Source organism: Sminthopsis crassicaudata, chromosome 4 (genome assembly GCF_048593235.1).
Source record: "Sminthopsis crassicaudata isolate SCR6 chromosome 4, ASM4859323v1, whole genome shotgun sequence".
NCBI classification, from domain to species: domain Eukaryota; kingdom Metazoa; phylum Chordata; class Mammalia; order Dasyuromorphia; family Dasyuridae; genus Sminthopsis; species Sminthopsis crassicaudata.
Genome location: NC_133620.1, coordinates 369,625,545 through 369,642,440, shown reverse-complemented (window position 1 = coordinate 369,642,440; position 16,896 = coordinate 369,625,545). Strand labels below are relative to the sequence as shown.

Sequence of the window (16,896 nt, the reverse complement as noted above, 5' to 3'; positions counted from 1 at the left end):
CAAGTCACTTAACCCCAGCCTCAGGAAAAGAAAAAAAGAGAGAGAAAGAATCAAAACAATTGTATTCTGCTTATTCTTTAGAGGATAATGTCTCCGCCCAGATATTGGGGCCAAAGGGTACTATTTAAGAATAAGGCACCCTTTAAAATCAACACACTATTAGAACTAGAGCTCTAGTTCTTGTTCTTCCCAGTAGCCCACAAAAAAAATTTTACAATTATAAAAGTACTGCAATAAATGGTATGTGAGAGAAGTAGAAGGAGCAGAAGCCAGAGAGTGTTAAGATACTATTTAGGTAGAATCTGTTTGCCTTTGCAACTGATTTGATGTGAGTGATGAGAAAAGAGGTACCAAAGATTTGGGACGCTTATATAATAGGAAAGAACGGAGCGAAGAGCAGGTTTTGGAGAAAAATAATGTTTGGGACCAGCCAAGGGTATAGTGACAGTGGATCATCAGGATAGGATTAATCATGGAGACAGGTAAAAACTACAAGTTTGACTTATTTAGAAAAAGAGAGAGAAATGGGAGTGATCCAGGCTGGAGTTGCAGATTTGAGGCATGCCCCCACCTCCCACCCTCTTACAAAACAAATGGTAGTTAATGTCATGAATGTGAAGGAGATTGGCTAAAGATGGAAGACTTTACAGAGGGGGATTGAGGGCTGAGAGAGTGATGAGAGGTAGCAGAAGCAGATAGGTCAAGCAATCACCCTGGAGTGTGATGAAGATTCATTTTTTTTGGTGATTGAGCTACTTATTCCTCCATGGTACTCTGATGTGGGGTAGACTTTTGTTTTTTGGAGGGAATTAGGCTATAGTGAATGAAATGAATGATTGTCAAACAGTAGGTCCTAACAATACAAATAGAAAAAAAAAATGAGACAGTCTGCCCTTAAGGAGCTTATAATCTAATATAGAGAAGGTGTGATATCCCTAAGGGATATTTTGATTTAGAAAGTTACTGGGATGATTCTGAGAAGCCATAGAAAAGTAGATTGCTATACTCTTTTCAGGGACAATGACACAGATGGTTTGATTTTAGTTTCAGAACTGGGTGGCAGTAAGATGATTGTAAGAGTTGATAAAACATGGCTGAAGTAGGACCTATATGCATATTACAGCCGCCTCCATTTGGGAGGTGAAAGGGTTATATCCTACCACAGTGGGTTGGCAGGCAGTATATCCAGGAAAAATACTTGCACCATTTATACCCGTGTGTCTGGCCCCCAAGAAGCCCAACATGGCAGGTTTAAGTTCATTCCAGAAAGATTCAGAAAAACTCCATGACGGTCCAGACAAATCTCATGCCTTGGAAAGGACCCAACCTGGCTGTTGGTCTGGCTAGTATGTGTATGGCTCCACTCCTTTCAGAGCAGGAACCATTCCAGGCCAGGGAAACAAGACCAGCATTGTCTGGTGGGAACCATGGGGCTCCCTTGCCTTTTTTCAGGGTGACTTTCTCTTTCTGCTAGTGCTAGAAAGGGAACACCATGTTGTGGAGAGAAAGAAGAGTATGGATGAATGGACCCCTCCTCAGCTCACTGAGCAGTTGGGGAGGCCAGGCCAGTGTTGGGAAATAATGTGACTTTATCCAAAAAGGCAGGAAATTGACCTCTAGAAAGTCATTGGTTTGCAGAGTTATCTCTAGACTAAGATGGTTTCCATTAGCTTGATACCACCAAGCTGCTTTGGAAAAGATGGAAAAGTTCTATTCATATTCTCATCAGTCAGGTCCTTGACCTTGTGAACAGATTGTGGAATAGGTAGCAGAACTAACTGCCTGGGTCCTCTCATCCCTGAGCCAGGAAGCCTTTTATTGTCTTGGCTTCTTGAACTGAGAGGCCTAAAGCATCTGGCCAACCCCCAGCCTGCCACATGTCATTTTGACTTTAAATATTGTCTTCAGATTTGAGTATCTTAATTTCTAATCACTTCAGTTCCACACACATTTCTTAAATACCTACTCTGGGGCAGGCACTCTGCAAAGCTCTGGGGATCCAAAGACAAAAAGGAAAACAGGACTTGCCTCAAGGAGCTTATATTTTATTGGAAGGAAGCCAATACACAGATTTTTTTAAATTACAAAATAATTTTTTTTTTTTTTTTTTTTGGCAGAGAAGAATGGTAGTCTTTTATCAGAAATTTGCACTTTTGTTTTGAAAGATCAAGGGTTCCAGGAAATGGAAAACATCAGACTTAGGGTTCTCCATCTTCCTTCTAAGTCATCATTTCTGTGTTCTGCAGTTTTCTTTTTTACTCCTAAGGTCCAAGATAAAGTAAAGAAAGAATGGAGGGTATGAAACTCTTGTGGATGAGATTGGCTGCAGAGGGAAAGATGGGAACCCAGAGAATGCCAGCAGCCAGATGGAGAGGGGGGACCTTTGCGTCCACCAGATTGTGCTCTATGAGCCCCCTGAATGGTCTTCCTAACTATCTCCCAGACACTGTGCTTGTTTGGGTTTCTATCCACATAATGGTTGTGGCTTGCCTGTTGGTTTGCATGGCCTGCACACAGAAATTTGAGCTGCTTAGAGCCTTAGGACAGTGCCTAATGAGAGAAAAGACAAAGACTGGAAGTCTCTCTCATGCAGCGCCCATCTCCCTTCTCCCTTCTGCTTCCCAGATCAATGGCCAAGACACCCATTCCCTCCCCTGTAGTAGTGACCCTCTCAGAGAAGATCTGCAAATCTTTCTGGAGAATGAGATCCAATTGGCTGAGCTCGATGACCTCATCAAAGTGAACCCTGTGACTCCAGCAACAGGTAGGGAGTAAGGCTCTGAGGAGATGGAAAAGCCTTGGGGTAGGGGATGGGGGGGGTAATACCTTCCCTAGTCTCTTACTGACCCAAGGTCATATTGGTGAGACCTAGGATCCCAAGCCATCATTGCTGATTCAAATCTTTCCTAGCAGGAAGCTTGCCCAGCTTGGGTCTCATAGGCCTGGGTGGGGTTTCTAGATGGGCTTCATTTTAACTAGATCTGAATTGAATCAGGAGGGAACAGTGTAAAAATGGCATTTGACTAATTGTGGGAGGGAAGAATAGGTTAGAGGGTGTGTGTGTGTGTGTGTGTGTGTGTGTGTGTGTGTGTGTGTGTGTGTAAGTAAGTAAGTAATTGCTCACTCACAAAAGCACTCTGGGTGCTTTAATTAATGGTCCATCTGTCTCAGTCCTGAGGTGTCTACAGGAGAGGTACCAGGTGGACGTGTTCTACACCAATGCTGGTTGCACCCTTGTGGCTTTGAACCCCTTTAAGCCTGTCTCTTACCTCTACCGCCCAGAACTGATGAGGGACTACCACGTAGCACCTCAACTCCAGGCAAGCTTTGCTCACTCTTCACCCCTTACTCTGTATCATGGCATCACAGAGTAGCATGGACTCCTGTGCTATGCTTAGAGAGGATTACACAAGGGAGGGTCCCTTATCTTAAAGGAGCTGACAGTCTCAGGTGTAGCAAGGCTCTTGGAAGGGAGTAGAGAAAACTGAAGAAAACACATTAGCCAGTCTTCATGTGAATAGGTGGGGCAGTGCTATCTTGTCAGGCTGAGTCTCTGGGGTAGGAGGCAGGGGGAGGGCTGGGACTGGGGAGGCTAGACATGCTAGAGAGTGGAATACTTCTAACGCCCTCGGGTTCACCCAGTGGATCACCTATCTCAGAAGCCAGTTGCTGTGTGTGTCCCTTATTGTGGTGGGTTCTTTGGATATTTCAGAAATTAAAGCCTCATATCTTCACCGTGGGCGAGCAAACATACAGGAATGTCAAGAGCCAGCTGGAGCCTGTCAACCAGTCCATCATCGTTAGTGGGGAGAGTGGAGCAGGGAAGGTAATAGACATGCGTTGTTCTCCCTGGTGTCAGTTTTTCTGCCCAGGATGGACATCCACTCCATCCCTTTTGAAGTTGCTTTCTCTGTTCCATGTCCACTCCACCCTATAGTAGGAGAGATAGGAAGGGAAGGGAATAAGCTTTTATTAAGTACCTTCTTTGTGGCAGGCACTGTGCTAAGTGCTTTACAAAATAATCTCATTTGATCCTCATGACAGCCTGGGAGGATAGGTGACTCCAGGCCCATGGCTATGTATTATGCTGCCTGCTAGTTGCCCTAGAAAGAAGTGAAGATCAGGAGAGACCCATGTCCCAGGCCTAGCTCTGCTTCTCACTAGGTGCCTGACTTTTGTCAGGTTATTTTCCCTCCCTGGGCTTCCTTATCTGTACATTATCAGGGTTGACCTAGATGACCTCTGAGCACCCTTTGAGCACCAGCATTCTGGGATCTCATGCTCTGGCAGACAGACTGGTTTCCTGATTCCAAGCATCCAAGGTTATGGGAAGGGCTGGTAGAGCTGGGAGGGAACCGCTGAGAGGGTGTTACTCTTGGGTCGGAGGCCCCTGGCTGGCAGTGCCAGTGCAGCTGCAATGAAAAAGATTTCACAAGGCCCAAAAGCCTGAGACTGGTGTAACTAGTCAGAGCAGGCCTGCCCCAGAGGCCTCGCCAGCCACGGGCTGCCCGCTTCCCTCAGTGCCCTCCCCTGGACTACTTTCCTTACCATAGTAATTTGACTTTTAAAATTCCCTTTCAGTCTATGATCTCATTAGATCCCCACGCCCTCCCCACATTCCTGAGAAAGTGGGCAGGGCAGGCCCCCCTCCAGGGTGAGAAAATAGGCCTGTAGAGCTTCCGTAACTTGAAGAGAGTCACCTAGTAAACTCTAGCTTTCCTGATGGCCCAGCCCTGGGATCTGGGGCCCACAACTTCCAGTTCCCATGCCGGGGGGTCAGTAGATCAGAGTGGGCAGACCAGCTGCCCTTCCTACAGGCATGGTCTGCCGCCTTCCTTAGCCTCTTTGTCCGGCTTCGGCCTTCCCTGAGAGCCATTGCCTTTCGTCAGTCTGTGTAAAACTTGTATGTACCTCGTGGTCCATGTCGTCCCCTAAGAGTGTGCGTTCCTAGGTCAGCCTCCTTTGGTCCCCAGCTCTCACAGCTCTTGCTTCATGAATGCTTGTTAACTGACAGGCCTGTGATAGGGCCTGTGGAGGCCTTGGGCAGGACCAACACAAGGCTGTCTTCCTCTGCAGACGTGGACGTCTCGGTGTCTGATGAAGTTTTATGCCACCGTCACCAATTCCTCCACCTCTGAGGAGAGCCACGAGAGAGTGGAGAGGATCGAGAAGAGAGTCCTGGATTCTAACCCAGTCATGGAGGCTTTTGGTAAGGACCGTCAGGCTCTCTTCAGCCCTCTGGGGATGTGGCTTTTCTGTGCCCTCTCTAGACCCCAGAGCCTGTGATTCAGGGCTCCCTCTGCCTAGACAAACAGGCACAAAGGTACCATGGGTCTGGAAAGGGACTCCTGAACTCCTTTTCCTGTCCTTTGTTCCTGGAGGACAGGTCTCTCCAAATAGGAGCCTTGACGAGGGCTTGTTGAGAAGGTAAGGGCCTGGGTGGACCTGCCACTGACTTACCTGGGCCTCAGAGAAGAAAGGCAGAGAGAAAAAGGAAGCAGGGACTTGTGGGCAGGAGGCTGTGATTGAAAGGAGAGAATATCAGTGACTACTTCTTTTGTAGGGAATGCTTGTACACTCCGCAATAGCAACAGCAGCCGTTTTGGGAAGTATATACAGCTCCAGCTGAACAGGTAAAAGCAGGTCCCAGGCTTCTGCCCAGCTGCAGCCTGAGACCTGTGCTGTGCCATGGTTCACCTGGGAAGGGATGGGGAGGGAAGGGACCCAGAACAGGACCAGGGAAAAAAGGCCAGGAGCATGGCCTCCATGCCCATGATGGCCCTTGTGCTGCAGAGAAGCAGGCTGTCCAGGATATGGCAGTTTGGCTTGGGCTGATGCCCCTCCAAACAAAGAGCATGCTTGGCTTGGGCACAAAGAGGGGAGTCTGAAGGAAGAGGCAGCACTTTTACAGGAAAGAAGAGATTCTCTTTTCAGGGCCTCTTTCTGTCATTTGCTTAACAGCTCTGGGTCCCTCAGCCCTGGTCCCTGCCAATGGTCCTGAGTTCTGGATCTTGTAGCTTAGACAAGGCACATGTATGCCTTGGGCACACTCAGGAGGCTGTTATCTCCTGGCCTCGGGCCTTCACTAGAAATCTATAACTTGACTCATCACAAAAGACTGGAGAGCAGGATTTTCTGACACTTTAAAGTTGTATGCATTTCTAAATTCACATGGTAGAAATGACCCTTCCTGCACTCTTCTTGCATGCAGGCACACTGAGGGATAAGGGGCTATTTTACTGTGTTTACCCTAGTCCTGGCACAGTTTTCCCCTCTCATCCACAGGCTTGGTGGGGTTTAGGCTCAGTCTGTGTTGGGGCTAGCAGTCCCTGGGCTTTGCAGCCATATATCCACCTTCTGCTCCCTAGAACTCTGCAGATGACTGGGGCCTCTGTCCAGACGTACCTCCTGGAGAAAACTCGAGTCGCCTACCAGGCTCCACTGGAGAGGAATTTTCATATCTTCTATCAGGTCTGTGCCAGACTCTGGGTTCCAGGGTACCGTCCTGGGGCTGTAGGTAACGATGCCCTTGGCTTTACTTTACGACTGGTGATTTTTATACTGCTAAAGGGACCTGCTGCTCTTCTCACTGTACTCCATTCTAGGTCCTCTGTTTTTGAGGTGTTTTCCTAGAAAATTCCAGGTGGTCCCAGCCACTTCAATTATCCCATTGTTCTTCCTAACAACTTGTATGTAGATCTGCACATAATTAATTCATGTTACTTAATAATGATACAGGGTTCTTTACATTTGATCTTAGGATTAGACCTACCATGAAGGGAAATAACATTCCCATTTTGCAGGTGAGAATATTAAGGCTCAGAATGGCTAAGTGACTTGTCCAAAGTCACACAGTGATAATTAGCAGACTGACAGCTAGATAGAGAGCTTCTGGTTGTGAATTCTGGATTATCTATGAGACTTTTAATGTCCCCATTGCAAATATATGTCCCATGGGACCTCCAACTGATGAGTGTCAGAAGAGTATGCAGATAAGAGCTGAGGCAGAATTGGGGGCCGATCACCTTTGACTGTGGAATAGTTATGATTGCCAGAATTAACTAAGGAAGACTCTTTTATTAGAAAGTTTCATCCATATTTATTAGGTGTCTGTTGGACACAGGGCCCTGTCACAGATGATGGAGCTTACTCAGGGACCCTGGCTGAGCAGCTTATAGACCAGCAGAGAGAGGTGCCCTGCACACCAATGACTGGTTATCCTCAATGCAACTCTTGGAGTTTCGTTACTGAGATGCTGCAGGGGTTTGCCGTTCCCTTCTTCAGATCGCTTTACAGATGGGGAAACTGAGGCAAACAGGGCTGACTTGTCCAGGATCCCCCAGCTGGGAAGTGGCTCAAGAAGGAGGTTCCTGACTATGGCACATCCTAGCTGTCGCTTGTCATAAGAAAAATATCAAAGTACTTTGTGACGAAGTCTTAAAAGACAGGGCCAGTGTGGGCCGTGGTACATCAGAGGTGTCAGGGAGGGCTTCTTGGAGGAGATGACATTTTAGATGGCCTTTAAAGGATGGATAGCAATGCTTGAAACAAAGAGGTCAGCCTGAGCAAAGACACAGGGGTGAAAGTGTGGTGACCAGCCAGGAGCAGCAGATGGTCAAGTTTGACTAGAATGCAGGCTATAAGGACAGGGGAAAGGTCATTGGGCAGTGAGCATCGGGTCATTCCTATGGACCAAGCACTGTGCTGAGCTTTTGGATTACAAATGTTTAAAAAACAGTCCCTACCCTCAAAGGAGTGGAAAACTGGGAGAAAGGGCACAGCACAGGGATCATGATGTTTATGGAATTAAAACCAACTAAAGAAACTGGTGTTAAAGTTAATAATGTGACTGTGTGGTCCACTCACTGGGCTTTGGGATATCAGTAAAACATGGGTTTAAATCTCTAGCTCATACACTCACTAGTGACATGGCAAGTCACTAAACTTCTCAGTGCCTCAGTTCCCTCATATGTACAACAAAGTAGTTGGACTTGATGGGGGAAATATGAATGGGTTGGACTACAGTCCAATCTTTAAAGCTGTTACCCTAAGAATGAGAAGATTGTGAGTGGCTCTGAATTCTGAGCAAAGATCTATGCCTAAACAAAACATTATAGTAGCCATATAAAGATGCCCAAGATGTTATGGGGACTGTTGGAGTAATCCAGGTGGGTAGAAGTGAAAAAAGAGGAGATAGATGTAAGAAATGGTACCAAAAGAAGTGAAGTAAATAGGACTTGGCAGCTGAACGAGAAACAGCCAAAGGTAACCCCAAACTTTCAAAAATGGGGTTTCAGACTGGGTGAATAGTGCTACCAGTGGGAGAGTGGGCTTAGGGAAAAGATGAGCTCCATTTTTAACAGGCTCAATTTGAGTGATCATCTGGACTCCAAAGAGGGACAGCCTTGTATCCCATGGAGAAGTGGGTTTAGAAGGAGAAAATTCTGGACTGGAGATACAGATTTGTGAGTCTCCATGGTGGTGGTAGTCGAAGCCATGCAAGTGAATTAGATTGTCGAAGAACATAGTGAGAGAGGGACCCTGCAATAATACTCCCCTCAAGCATTCAGGAGAAAAATGGTGTCTGAAGCTAAGAGAAAGGAGAACGTTTCCAGAAGGGAGAAGGCAGTCACTTGTGTCAAAAGTGATGGAGAAGTCGAGGGAAATGAGGACTAAAAGAGGGTAGGAGTTTAGTAATTAGGCTTCCCAGATAACCTTTGAGAAAGCAGATCCAGTAGAGTGGATGGTAACAAAGCCATATTGCAGGGGGTATGGAAGAGACCACCCCTCCCCCCAGGCCTAGTAAAGAAATGGAGGCACTGGGTACAGGTGAGCAGTTTGGCAGCAAAGAGAGAGGGAGAAAAGTGGAAATGTAGTTGCCTGGGGTCTAGAAGGATCAAGGAAAAACTTTTAGAATTGATGACACCATGCGTGTTTGGGAACAGATGGAAAGAAACTGTTGGAGACAGAAAGAATATACTTGGGAGTGAAGGGGAATGACCTCCAAAGCAAGACCATGGAGTCAGGGATTCCTTGTCAAGCCACTGCTTACCACATTAGAAATAGGGGGTGGAGCAGAAATTCTCCCCATGGGATACTGGGAGCTGTCTCTTCCTTTCTTTTCTACTCCGCAGTGTCTCTTATGGGGCCCCCTGTGGTGTGTGACACAGGCAATCTTCTGCCCACAGGGCTTGTCTGAGAGCTTCCATGTGGGCATTAATCTGGCACCTTTCTGGTTCCCCAGATCACCAAAGGAGCCAGTTCAAGTGAAAGGTTAGAGTGGCACCTGCCTGAGGGAGCAGCTTTCCGTTGGCTGCCCAATGCTGAGAGAACCTTGGAAGGTAGGAAGATATCGAAGCTTCTGGGCTCTGGTTTGGCGGCAGGCATGTGAACTGAGCTCAAGGCACCCAGATTCCAGGGGGTAACTCAGCACCTGGGTTTGGATCCTAGTCCGCCTCTGTCTCCTTGAGTCTGGGACCACGGGGCCCAGAGGTTTGGGCTGGTTCTAGGGTAATGTACTTGGAGGCCATGACTGATGTGGGTGTTTTGTTTTTTTCCAGAAGACTGCTTTGAAGTGACCAGAGATGCAATGCTCCACCTGGGCATTGACCACTCCACCCAGAACAACATCTTTAAGGTCAGAATTGAAAAATTGAGTCATTTATTTGGGGGTAGAAGGGGGAAACGCCTCCCATCCTAAGGTGTTAGGATGGCCCAGGGAGCTGGGGGGGGGCTGAATCTGGGGAGTTGGCCTGTCTTCCCTGTGATGACGCTTCTGCCAGTGCCTTGGGGCCAGCCAGTGGGGGCTGAGCTAGAGCCTCTGATGTCTGCCAGCCCAGTGTGAGAAGGCTGAGACTCAGAGGCGAGGGGGAAGGGGCAGGTCCTGGGGCAGGGGTGGCATGCCCTCTGAATGGCTTTTCATTTTGCCCGTTGGATATGGTTGGTCCTTGAGGAAGGGAGTTGAAGGATTGTGCCCCGGCCCCCCAACCTCGGGGATCGGGGGTGCTCGGGCCTAGGGAGCCTGAAGTGAGCTTTCACTCAGGGTTATGGCCCAAGGTGGTCACACTTGGTTGAGAGCAGTAAGGCATCTCTCTAGGAGGGATTCCCTGTAGCTGGCAAGCTCTTTCTGTCTGCTTCTCTACAGAAATGAGGAGCAGACAGCCGTGGGGGGAGGGCAAAGAGGGACAGGCCCCCGGCAGTGAAATTTAAAAAGAAACTGCCCAGAACCTGGCCCGATAGAAGCAGCTCTGTTGGCCTGCCACTGCAACCCCCTACGCAAGGAGGGAACAAGCGCCTTCCCTTCTCTCCTCCGGGCTCCGAGGCTCGGAGGTGGGTCTCTCCTCTTGAGCCGGGCTTTGGTAGGGCTCCAAGGAGGCGGTAGGTGCAGGCACAGCTCCCTGCCCACCTGAGCTGCCTCTTCTGATGTTCCTGCAGGTCCTATCAGGGTTGCTCCACCTCGGGAATATCCACTTTGCTGACTCCGAGGATGAATCCCAGGTTTGCCAGCCACAGGAAGATGCTAAATGTAAGAGGGGAAGGAGCTCGCCCCCCCTGCCTGGGGACCCTGAGAACTCGGGGTGAGCTCCCAGGAGCTAAGCTTGCATGCTCCTGAGTTAGGGCACTTCTGCCTTGGAGCCATGGCAGGCTGCTGCCCTGCAGGGGGGGATGTGCCAAATCTGGGGAAAGAGTGGGCAGAGTCGTCGCCGAGGAGTGCCGAGCACACCCTTGCCGCTGCTACGCTCGCCCGCCCTAGCTGGCGGCACTGTAGCGCTGACGAGTCGTGGCAGAAATGGGCCTTCCTTTGGGGGCTGCCGGGATATCCGAGCTCCTTCCCCAGCTCCTCCAGGACCTGTCCGTCCAGCAGGGGCCGGGGGGCTTTGCCCTCTTTGCTACCCACCACCTGCAGATAACCATAGCTTTGGTCCTCAAACCAGGTTTTGTGATGACCACAGCCTCCCTGCTCCGAATCTCCAAGGAGGAGTTGTTGGAGACACTCCGAGTGCGAACGATCACAGCCGGAAAGCAGCAGCAGGTGTTCAGGAAGCCCTGCTCCCGGGCCGAGTGTGAGACCAGGAGAGACTGTCTGGCCAAAGTCACCTATGCCCGGTGAGTGGGCCAGCCCACCCCACCTCGGGGAAGCCAAAGGCCCTGCTGCTCCTGAGGGGGGCACTGGCTTCCCGGTCCCCAGCGCTCAGGGCTCACCATTACTCCCCTCTGCAGGTTGTTTGACTGGTTGGTGTCGGTCATCAATGGGAGCATCTGTGCAGAGCCCTCCACCTGGGACACTTTCATTGGTACCGTGTCTTCTGCCTCTTCTTGTCTCTGACTGGGGCCCCGAGAGCCTGCCTAGCCCAGGGCCCACACTCAGGAAACTCGGGGGCTGGTTCCAGCCCCGCCGCCAAAATCCCTGAGTGACCTTGGGCAGCCTCTTACCCAGCACCCTTTTTGCAAGCGAGGAGTTTAGACTAGGAGATGTCGGTCCTCAAGCATTGATTAAGGGTTTACTGTGCCAGGCCCTGTGAAGGCTTGAGGATGTGAAAGAAAGGAACTCCCCTTCTAACAGGGGAAACAACATAGGAAAAGCAGGGTGCACCTGAAGCCTGGATGGGGAGATAAGCAGCTGGAATGGGGGGGGTCTGAGCTGAGGCTGGGGCTAGGAGGTGGAGAAGAGGGGAGAGCACTTGAGCAGGGGCCGGATGACGAGGTGGAGAGTGTGTGGCAGGGATGGCACCGCCGGGTCCTGGAGCGCACAGAGGGCATTCCCTCTGCTCTCAGCCCCACAGCCTCCCGCCAAAGAAACCTCTCCAGTCCTGGGCCGGGGGTGACGGTTGCTGCCCTTCTCCAGGCTGCTCCAGGGGCGAGACAGAGCAGGGTCCTCTCGCTGCGCCTCCCTCCCCCAGGACACTCCCTTCCCTCCATCCCTGCCACAGCCTCCCGTGTCTCGTCCCTCCCTTAGTGTCCCACACATTTAGCAAAGTGAGAGAAAGCTGAGGCCTGTGGCTCCCTAGTGCCTTCGGCGCATGCGGCTCAGTTCTGAGATGCGAAGGCCTTTAAAGCCCCGCACAGCCTGGCTTCAGCAGCTCTTTCCCGGCTCCCGGCCCATCTCCTCCCACACACTCCGCCTTTGCAGGGCCCATCCTTTGGGTTTGCTGTGAGAGGCTCTAACTTTCCTGCTTCTCAAAGCCCTCGAGACCCTCTAAGCTTAGCCCAGGTACCACGTCCCCTTGGTTCTGCTCCCCCAGCTCACATGTGCTAATAAGTATTAGTGTGTCCCCACCCGGGAGGGCATGAGCTCCTCGGGGGCAGAGGCTGTTTTGTGGGGTGGTTTTTGTGGTATTCTTGGTGCCCAGAGTAGTGCCTGGCAAAGGGGAGACTTAATAAAGACGTGTTGAATTGAGAAAAGAACCAAAGAAAAGGCATTGACGAGTCGAGCCAACCAAGTATCAGGCTTCTGTAGACCCACAGCCAAGCAGGGCCTCAGGCCCCTCATCCTAGGAACACGAGTTTCCTTTTGCTCGGAAAGCCCGGGCTCCCCCTCTGCCACCTCTGAAATGTGCCCGCTGGCCCAGAGGGCCTTGCCCTGGAGTCTATGGACTTGGGATGGTAGGTTTTTGAGACTGCCCTTCAATGGGATGGGTTTCCTCTGCAATCCTGCTTACTTTATGCATTAAATGATTTTTCTGAAAGGGGTTGCATGGTTTAAAAAAAAAAAAAAAAAAAAGGTTAAGAACCCCTCCATGATGCCCTGGTTCTTGGGGCAGTGTGGACACAGCGCCCCGGTCCTCCTCCCATTCTGCCATGGATAAAACTCCGGAGAGGCCTGGGTGTCGGATGTCCCCCCGGGGAGGGAGGGAGATGCTCACACTGACTCTGCTGCACCGGGCTCGTGCCAGCGGCTGCCCTGGGGAGGCCCGGCTCCGGAGCACTCGTCTCTAGCTGGAGTCGGGCCACAGGTTCAGACCCGAAGGCAGCCGTCCCCTGGGCTCCCACAGTGTCTCCGCTTTCTCCCCCACCCCTTACTCCTGGGTCCTTTTCTACCCCAGGGCTGCTGGACGTGTACGGATTTGAATGTTTCCCCAACAACAACCTGGAGCAGCTCTGCATTAACTATGCCAACGAGAAGCTGCAGCAGCACTTTGTGGCTCACTACCTGAGGGCACAGCAAGTATGGCGCTGGCAGGGAGGGGGAGGGGGCTGGCCTGGGTGGGGGAGCCGTGCAGGGGCCTGGCCCAGGGCTTTAGGGGTGTCTGTGCTCCTGGTGAAGCCTTCTGGTAACAGGGCAGGGCCTCCTCAAGTGCCCAGATTTGGCTGGGTCTGTCCTTAGAGGGCCGAGCACAGGGTGCTCGGGCCACATGTGCCCCTCTTTCTCCCATGCTCACACCCCACCCTGCTCTTCTATCGCACCAGGAAGAATATGCTGCTGAGGGCCTGAAGTGGTCCTTCATCAGCTACCAGGACAATCAGAGCTGCCTGGACCTGATCGAAGGGAGCCCTGTTAGCATCTGTTCTCTCATAAACGAGGTGAGAAGGGGAGGGAGCAGCGGTCACTGGGCTGTGGATCACTTGAGCCCACGTGTTTTGAGACTGAGTGGACTGAACCAAGTGGGCATCCACACGAAGTCCAGTGTTGTGCGGGGGAGGGGAGAGAAACAGTAAGTCAAAACTTTGCCCCCTGAGCAGCTGCTGGGCTTCTGAGAGGGGGATGAGGGGAGAAAGGAAGGAAGATGGGGAAAGAGATGAGACTTGTTTGTTCTCACTGTCGTCCTCGTTCTCCCTGACTCGGCCCGTGGGCTGCGTGCAGGAGTGCCGGCTCAACAGGATGTCCAGTGCCGTCCAGCTCCAGACCCGGATCGAGAACGCCCTGTCCGGCAACGTCAGCCTGAGCCGAGACAAGCTCAGTAAGAGTCCCAACTTCGTCATTGCCCACTATGCTGGGCCCGTGCAGTACCAGATCGAAGGCATGGTGGAGAAAAACAAGGTCAGCAAACAGCAGGGGGGGAAGGTCGGCGGGGGGGCGGGGAGCACTTTGTCCGGGGACCGCGGATGCTCTGCCTCGTCCCGGGCGGGCTGCTCCTGCAGCACGAGCCCAGAAACGCTGGGGGCACAATCACAACAATGCCCAGTCAGAGTTACGGGGGCTTCTCACAGAGGTGAAAGAGACCTCTGATCTACCAGATCCCAGGAGACGCCCTTCAGCCTTCTTGACATGGCAAGATGTGGTGGGAGGGCAGCCCAGCCTGTCCTGCAGGGCATGCAGAACGTGCCTTGGGGCCTCTTTCCAGACCCTTGGAGAAGGTTGTCGTCCCCTTCTGAGCCCCCTCTTGTCCAGGACCATCATCCCCAGGTCCTCATCTGACCCAAGCTCTGGTCTGCCTCCTCTGGCTGCTCTGCACCCAATCAGCGTTCTTCCTGAAATATGGGCAGGGAACTGAATTAAGAGTCAGTCACTTAGGTGCCCGCCCTGTGCCAGGCACTGCCCTGGACTCTGGGGCCAAAAGTGAAGCGGATCCGTCTCTCAGGGGGTCAGAGAGTGACGCGCTTGCAGAGAGAGATGCAGGATCATCGGGGAGGGGAGGGTGTCTAACAGGCCAAGGTGAGGCGTGCTCATCACCGTGAGGGACAGTAAGGAGAGAGAACGAGCAGGGAAACAACATCTGAGGGAGCTGCATGTGTAGGTGGGGGCCGGTAGTGGAGGGCTTTAAAGGCTGGAGGAGTGTGGAGGTGATCCCAGGGGCAGCGGGAGCACGGCGGGGCAGCACCTGCCCTCACCGAGTCCTCCTGGTAGCTGTGGTCAGGTTCCAAGAAGGTCCCAGGGAGGAGCTTCATCCAGTCTGACAGTGAACTGAGGCCGTGGGCCCGGGGGGAGGGGCAGGGAAGGGGCAAAATGACAAGGTTTGGCGATTGCTGGGCAAGAGAGGAGATGGAGGAGGTGCCGGGCTGCAAATGCCGGGTGGAGGAGTGTCTGCAGCAGACCAGGAGAGGTCAGAAGAGCTTTGAGGGGGCACCCAGCCCGAAGTGAGCAGCTGGTGATGCAGGGCCAGATTTGGGCCATTGCCCTGAGAACCCTCCTGTCTGATCCTCGAAGGACCCAGTGCAGCTCTGGGGGATGTGCGGAGGGCAGCGGCACAGTGAGGGAGACCACAAGGAGCGGTCAGCGCGGCCGGACGGAGAGCCGGGAGAGAACGGCTCCCCCCCCCCCCTCAGTGAGAGGGGGCTGACGGGGAGCAGGCAGAAAGCGGGAAGAGCAGCGCACAGCGAGTCATCGGTACTGGGAGAAAGGGGCCACAGCTGAGCAGCCCTCGGGCCAAGGAAGGTCAGCCACGGCTCCGGCCGGGGGGAGCCGCTGCCTGTGCGTCAGGCCCGCCAGTCGGTGCCTGGACATCAGCATGGGAGAGGCGGAGGCCGTGTGACGCCCAGGGGGCCTGCAGCAAGAGGGCTGGAATTGGCCATGGGAGAAAACGCCACCTGTTAGCAGGGAGAGAATGGGCGTCTTTGGAGGAAGCGGTTAGAAGCTAGACCGCAGAGGATCCTAAAGAAAGATGAGATTCATGGCCTTCCTTAAAGGAGGCTGATGGCAGAGGAAAAGACGGGTGGGCTGGCTTGAGGAGAGAGACTAGGGATCATTTTTATAGACAGCGAGCTGAGGAATAAGAGGAGTGATGAAGCCCCAGGTGATGTTGAGTAGTGTAAATTTACAGTGTCCCCAGTTAGCATGGTTGTATGTTCCAGCTCTATTCGATAGCACGTGAGTGGAGGTGGAGGAGGAATCGGGCAGGAGTGATTTGAGGTTAGCTTTGGGAAAACTTGATCAACAATAGGGCAAAGGAGCAAAGGATTCCAGAGTCAGAGGTGGTGTGCAATCGGGTGGCTTAAGCATCTGCCCCAGACGGGGAGGCCAGGGGGTGTTTGTAGGGGTGGAGGCCCTGGAAGATCGCGTGAGCTCGGATAGGTCGGGGAGGGGGGCCCTTTGGAGAGATGGGCTGTAGCTGTGGAACAGGAACGCAGAGGGAAGAAGCAACGAGAGGTGGAGAGGTGGGTTTCAGAGCGATGAGGACGAGAGAATAGAAGCCAATGTCACTCCCAGGCAAGCGGGAATATAGTGTGTCTCAGTCTGGGAAAGGGACAGGATGGCAGGACGCGGTCAGATTCGGTCCACAAGCATTAAATGCCTGGCCTGTGCTAAGCATGAGGAAGGTAAATGTGAGCAAAAAGAAGGCTGGCTTTGGCCTCTGAGAACTCTATTCTAATAGGAGACAAAAAGACACTCCCTAAAGGAAGCTGAAGAGGAACAAGGAATGGTAGAGAGAGTCTTGTGCTCCAAGGCTGGCCGGAAGCCGTGGGGCCAGGAACAGCATTGGGAGAGACGGGCAGGCACCAGGAATGCTCTTCCCCAGACGTAGTCTGAGCGGGGCAGAGTCCGGCAGGGTGGCCACCTCACTGACTTACTCCTGGAAATTCTCCAGGAACCCAGATGAACCTGGGTATCCTTGTTTTTCTTCCAATCGTTACTGGATTAAAAACTGACTTTTGGGGCCCTCCCCGGGCCTCGACTTCCTGAGATTGGGTTGGATGGCTTCTGAGGTCCCAGTGATCTCCAGCTGCTCAGAAGGGTAGGGAAAGTAGCCATCCTTGGCCATGAGTCCCTTGTGCTTTTCCCACAGGATCCAGTTCCTCCAGAGTTGATTCAGCTCCTGCAGAATTGCCAGGACTCTCTCCTGCAGAAATTGTTTCCTTCCCAAGAAAAGGAACCAAGTGACCTTTCAGGCCAGAGCAGAGCCCCTGTGGTTACTGTGGTCTCCAAGTTCAAGGTAGGTCTGGTAAAGCTGAAAGGCGAGTCGAGACCCAGGACTTGGAGCATTCCTAGGCCCCAGATACCCCAGAAGAGCCAGAAAACCC

The 16,896-nt window shown here is 52.2% G+C and overlaps 1 protein-coding gene across 4 annotated transcripts in view; it reads left to right on the top strand.

Annotated features, from left to right (window-relative positions):
* MYO19 (myosin XIX) overlaps positions 1 to 16,896 on the top strand; it is a 31,478-nt gene that overhangs the window by 3,880 nt on the left and 10,702 nt on the right. For 2 of the 4 annotated variants that reach the window (XR_012481273.1, XM_074262001.1), the window contains exons 3-17: positions 2,626 to 2,764; positions 3,172 to 3,320; positions 3,713 to 3,826; positions 5,077 to 5,209; positions 5,564 to 5,633; positions 6,369 to 6,471; positions 9,245 to 9,341; positions 9,561 to 9,637; positions 10,435 to 10,525; positions 10,935 to 11,106; positions 11,221 to 11,294; positions 13,044 to 13,165; positions 13,408 to 13,521; positions 13,802 to 13,978; positions 16,662 to 16,808. Coding sequence is in view for 3 of the 4 variants with exons in the window: in XM_074262001.1 (XP_074118102.1) it covers positions 2,626 to 2,764; positions 3,172 to 3,320; positions 3,713 to 3,826; positions 5,077 to 5,209; positions 5,564 to 5,633; positions 6,369 to 6,471; positions 9,245 to 9,341; positions 9,561 to 9,637; positions 10,435 to 10,525; positions 10,935 to 11,106; positions 11,221 to 11,294; positions 13,044 to 13,165; positions 13,408 to 13,521; positions 13,802 to 13,978; positions 16,662 to 16,808 (1,779 nt within the window). In the remaining variant the exon portion in view is untranslated. Of the gene's footprint in view, positions 1 to 2,625; positions 2,765 to 3,171; positions 3,321 to 3,712; positions 3,827 to 5,076; positions 5,210 to 5,563; positions 5,634 to 6,368; positions 6,472 to 9,244; positions 9,342 to 9,560; positions 9,638 to 10,434; positions 10,526 to 10,934; positions 11,107 to 11,220; positions 11,295 to 13,043; positions 13,166 to 13,407; positions 13,522 to 13,801; positions 13,979 to 16,661; positions 16,809 to 16,896 lie in introns of those variants that run through there. The other 2 variants (XM_074262002.1, XM_074262003.1) reach the window with 2 other exon arrangements.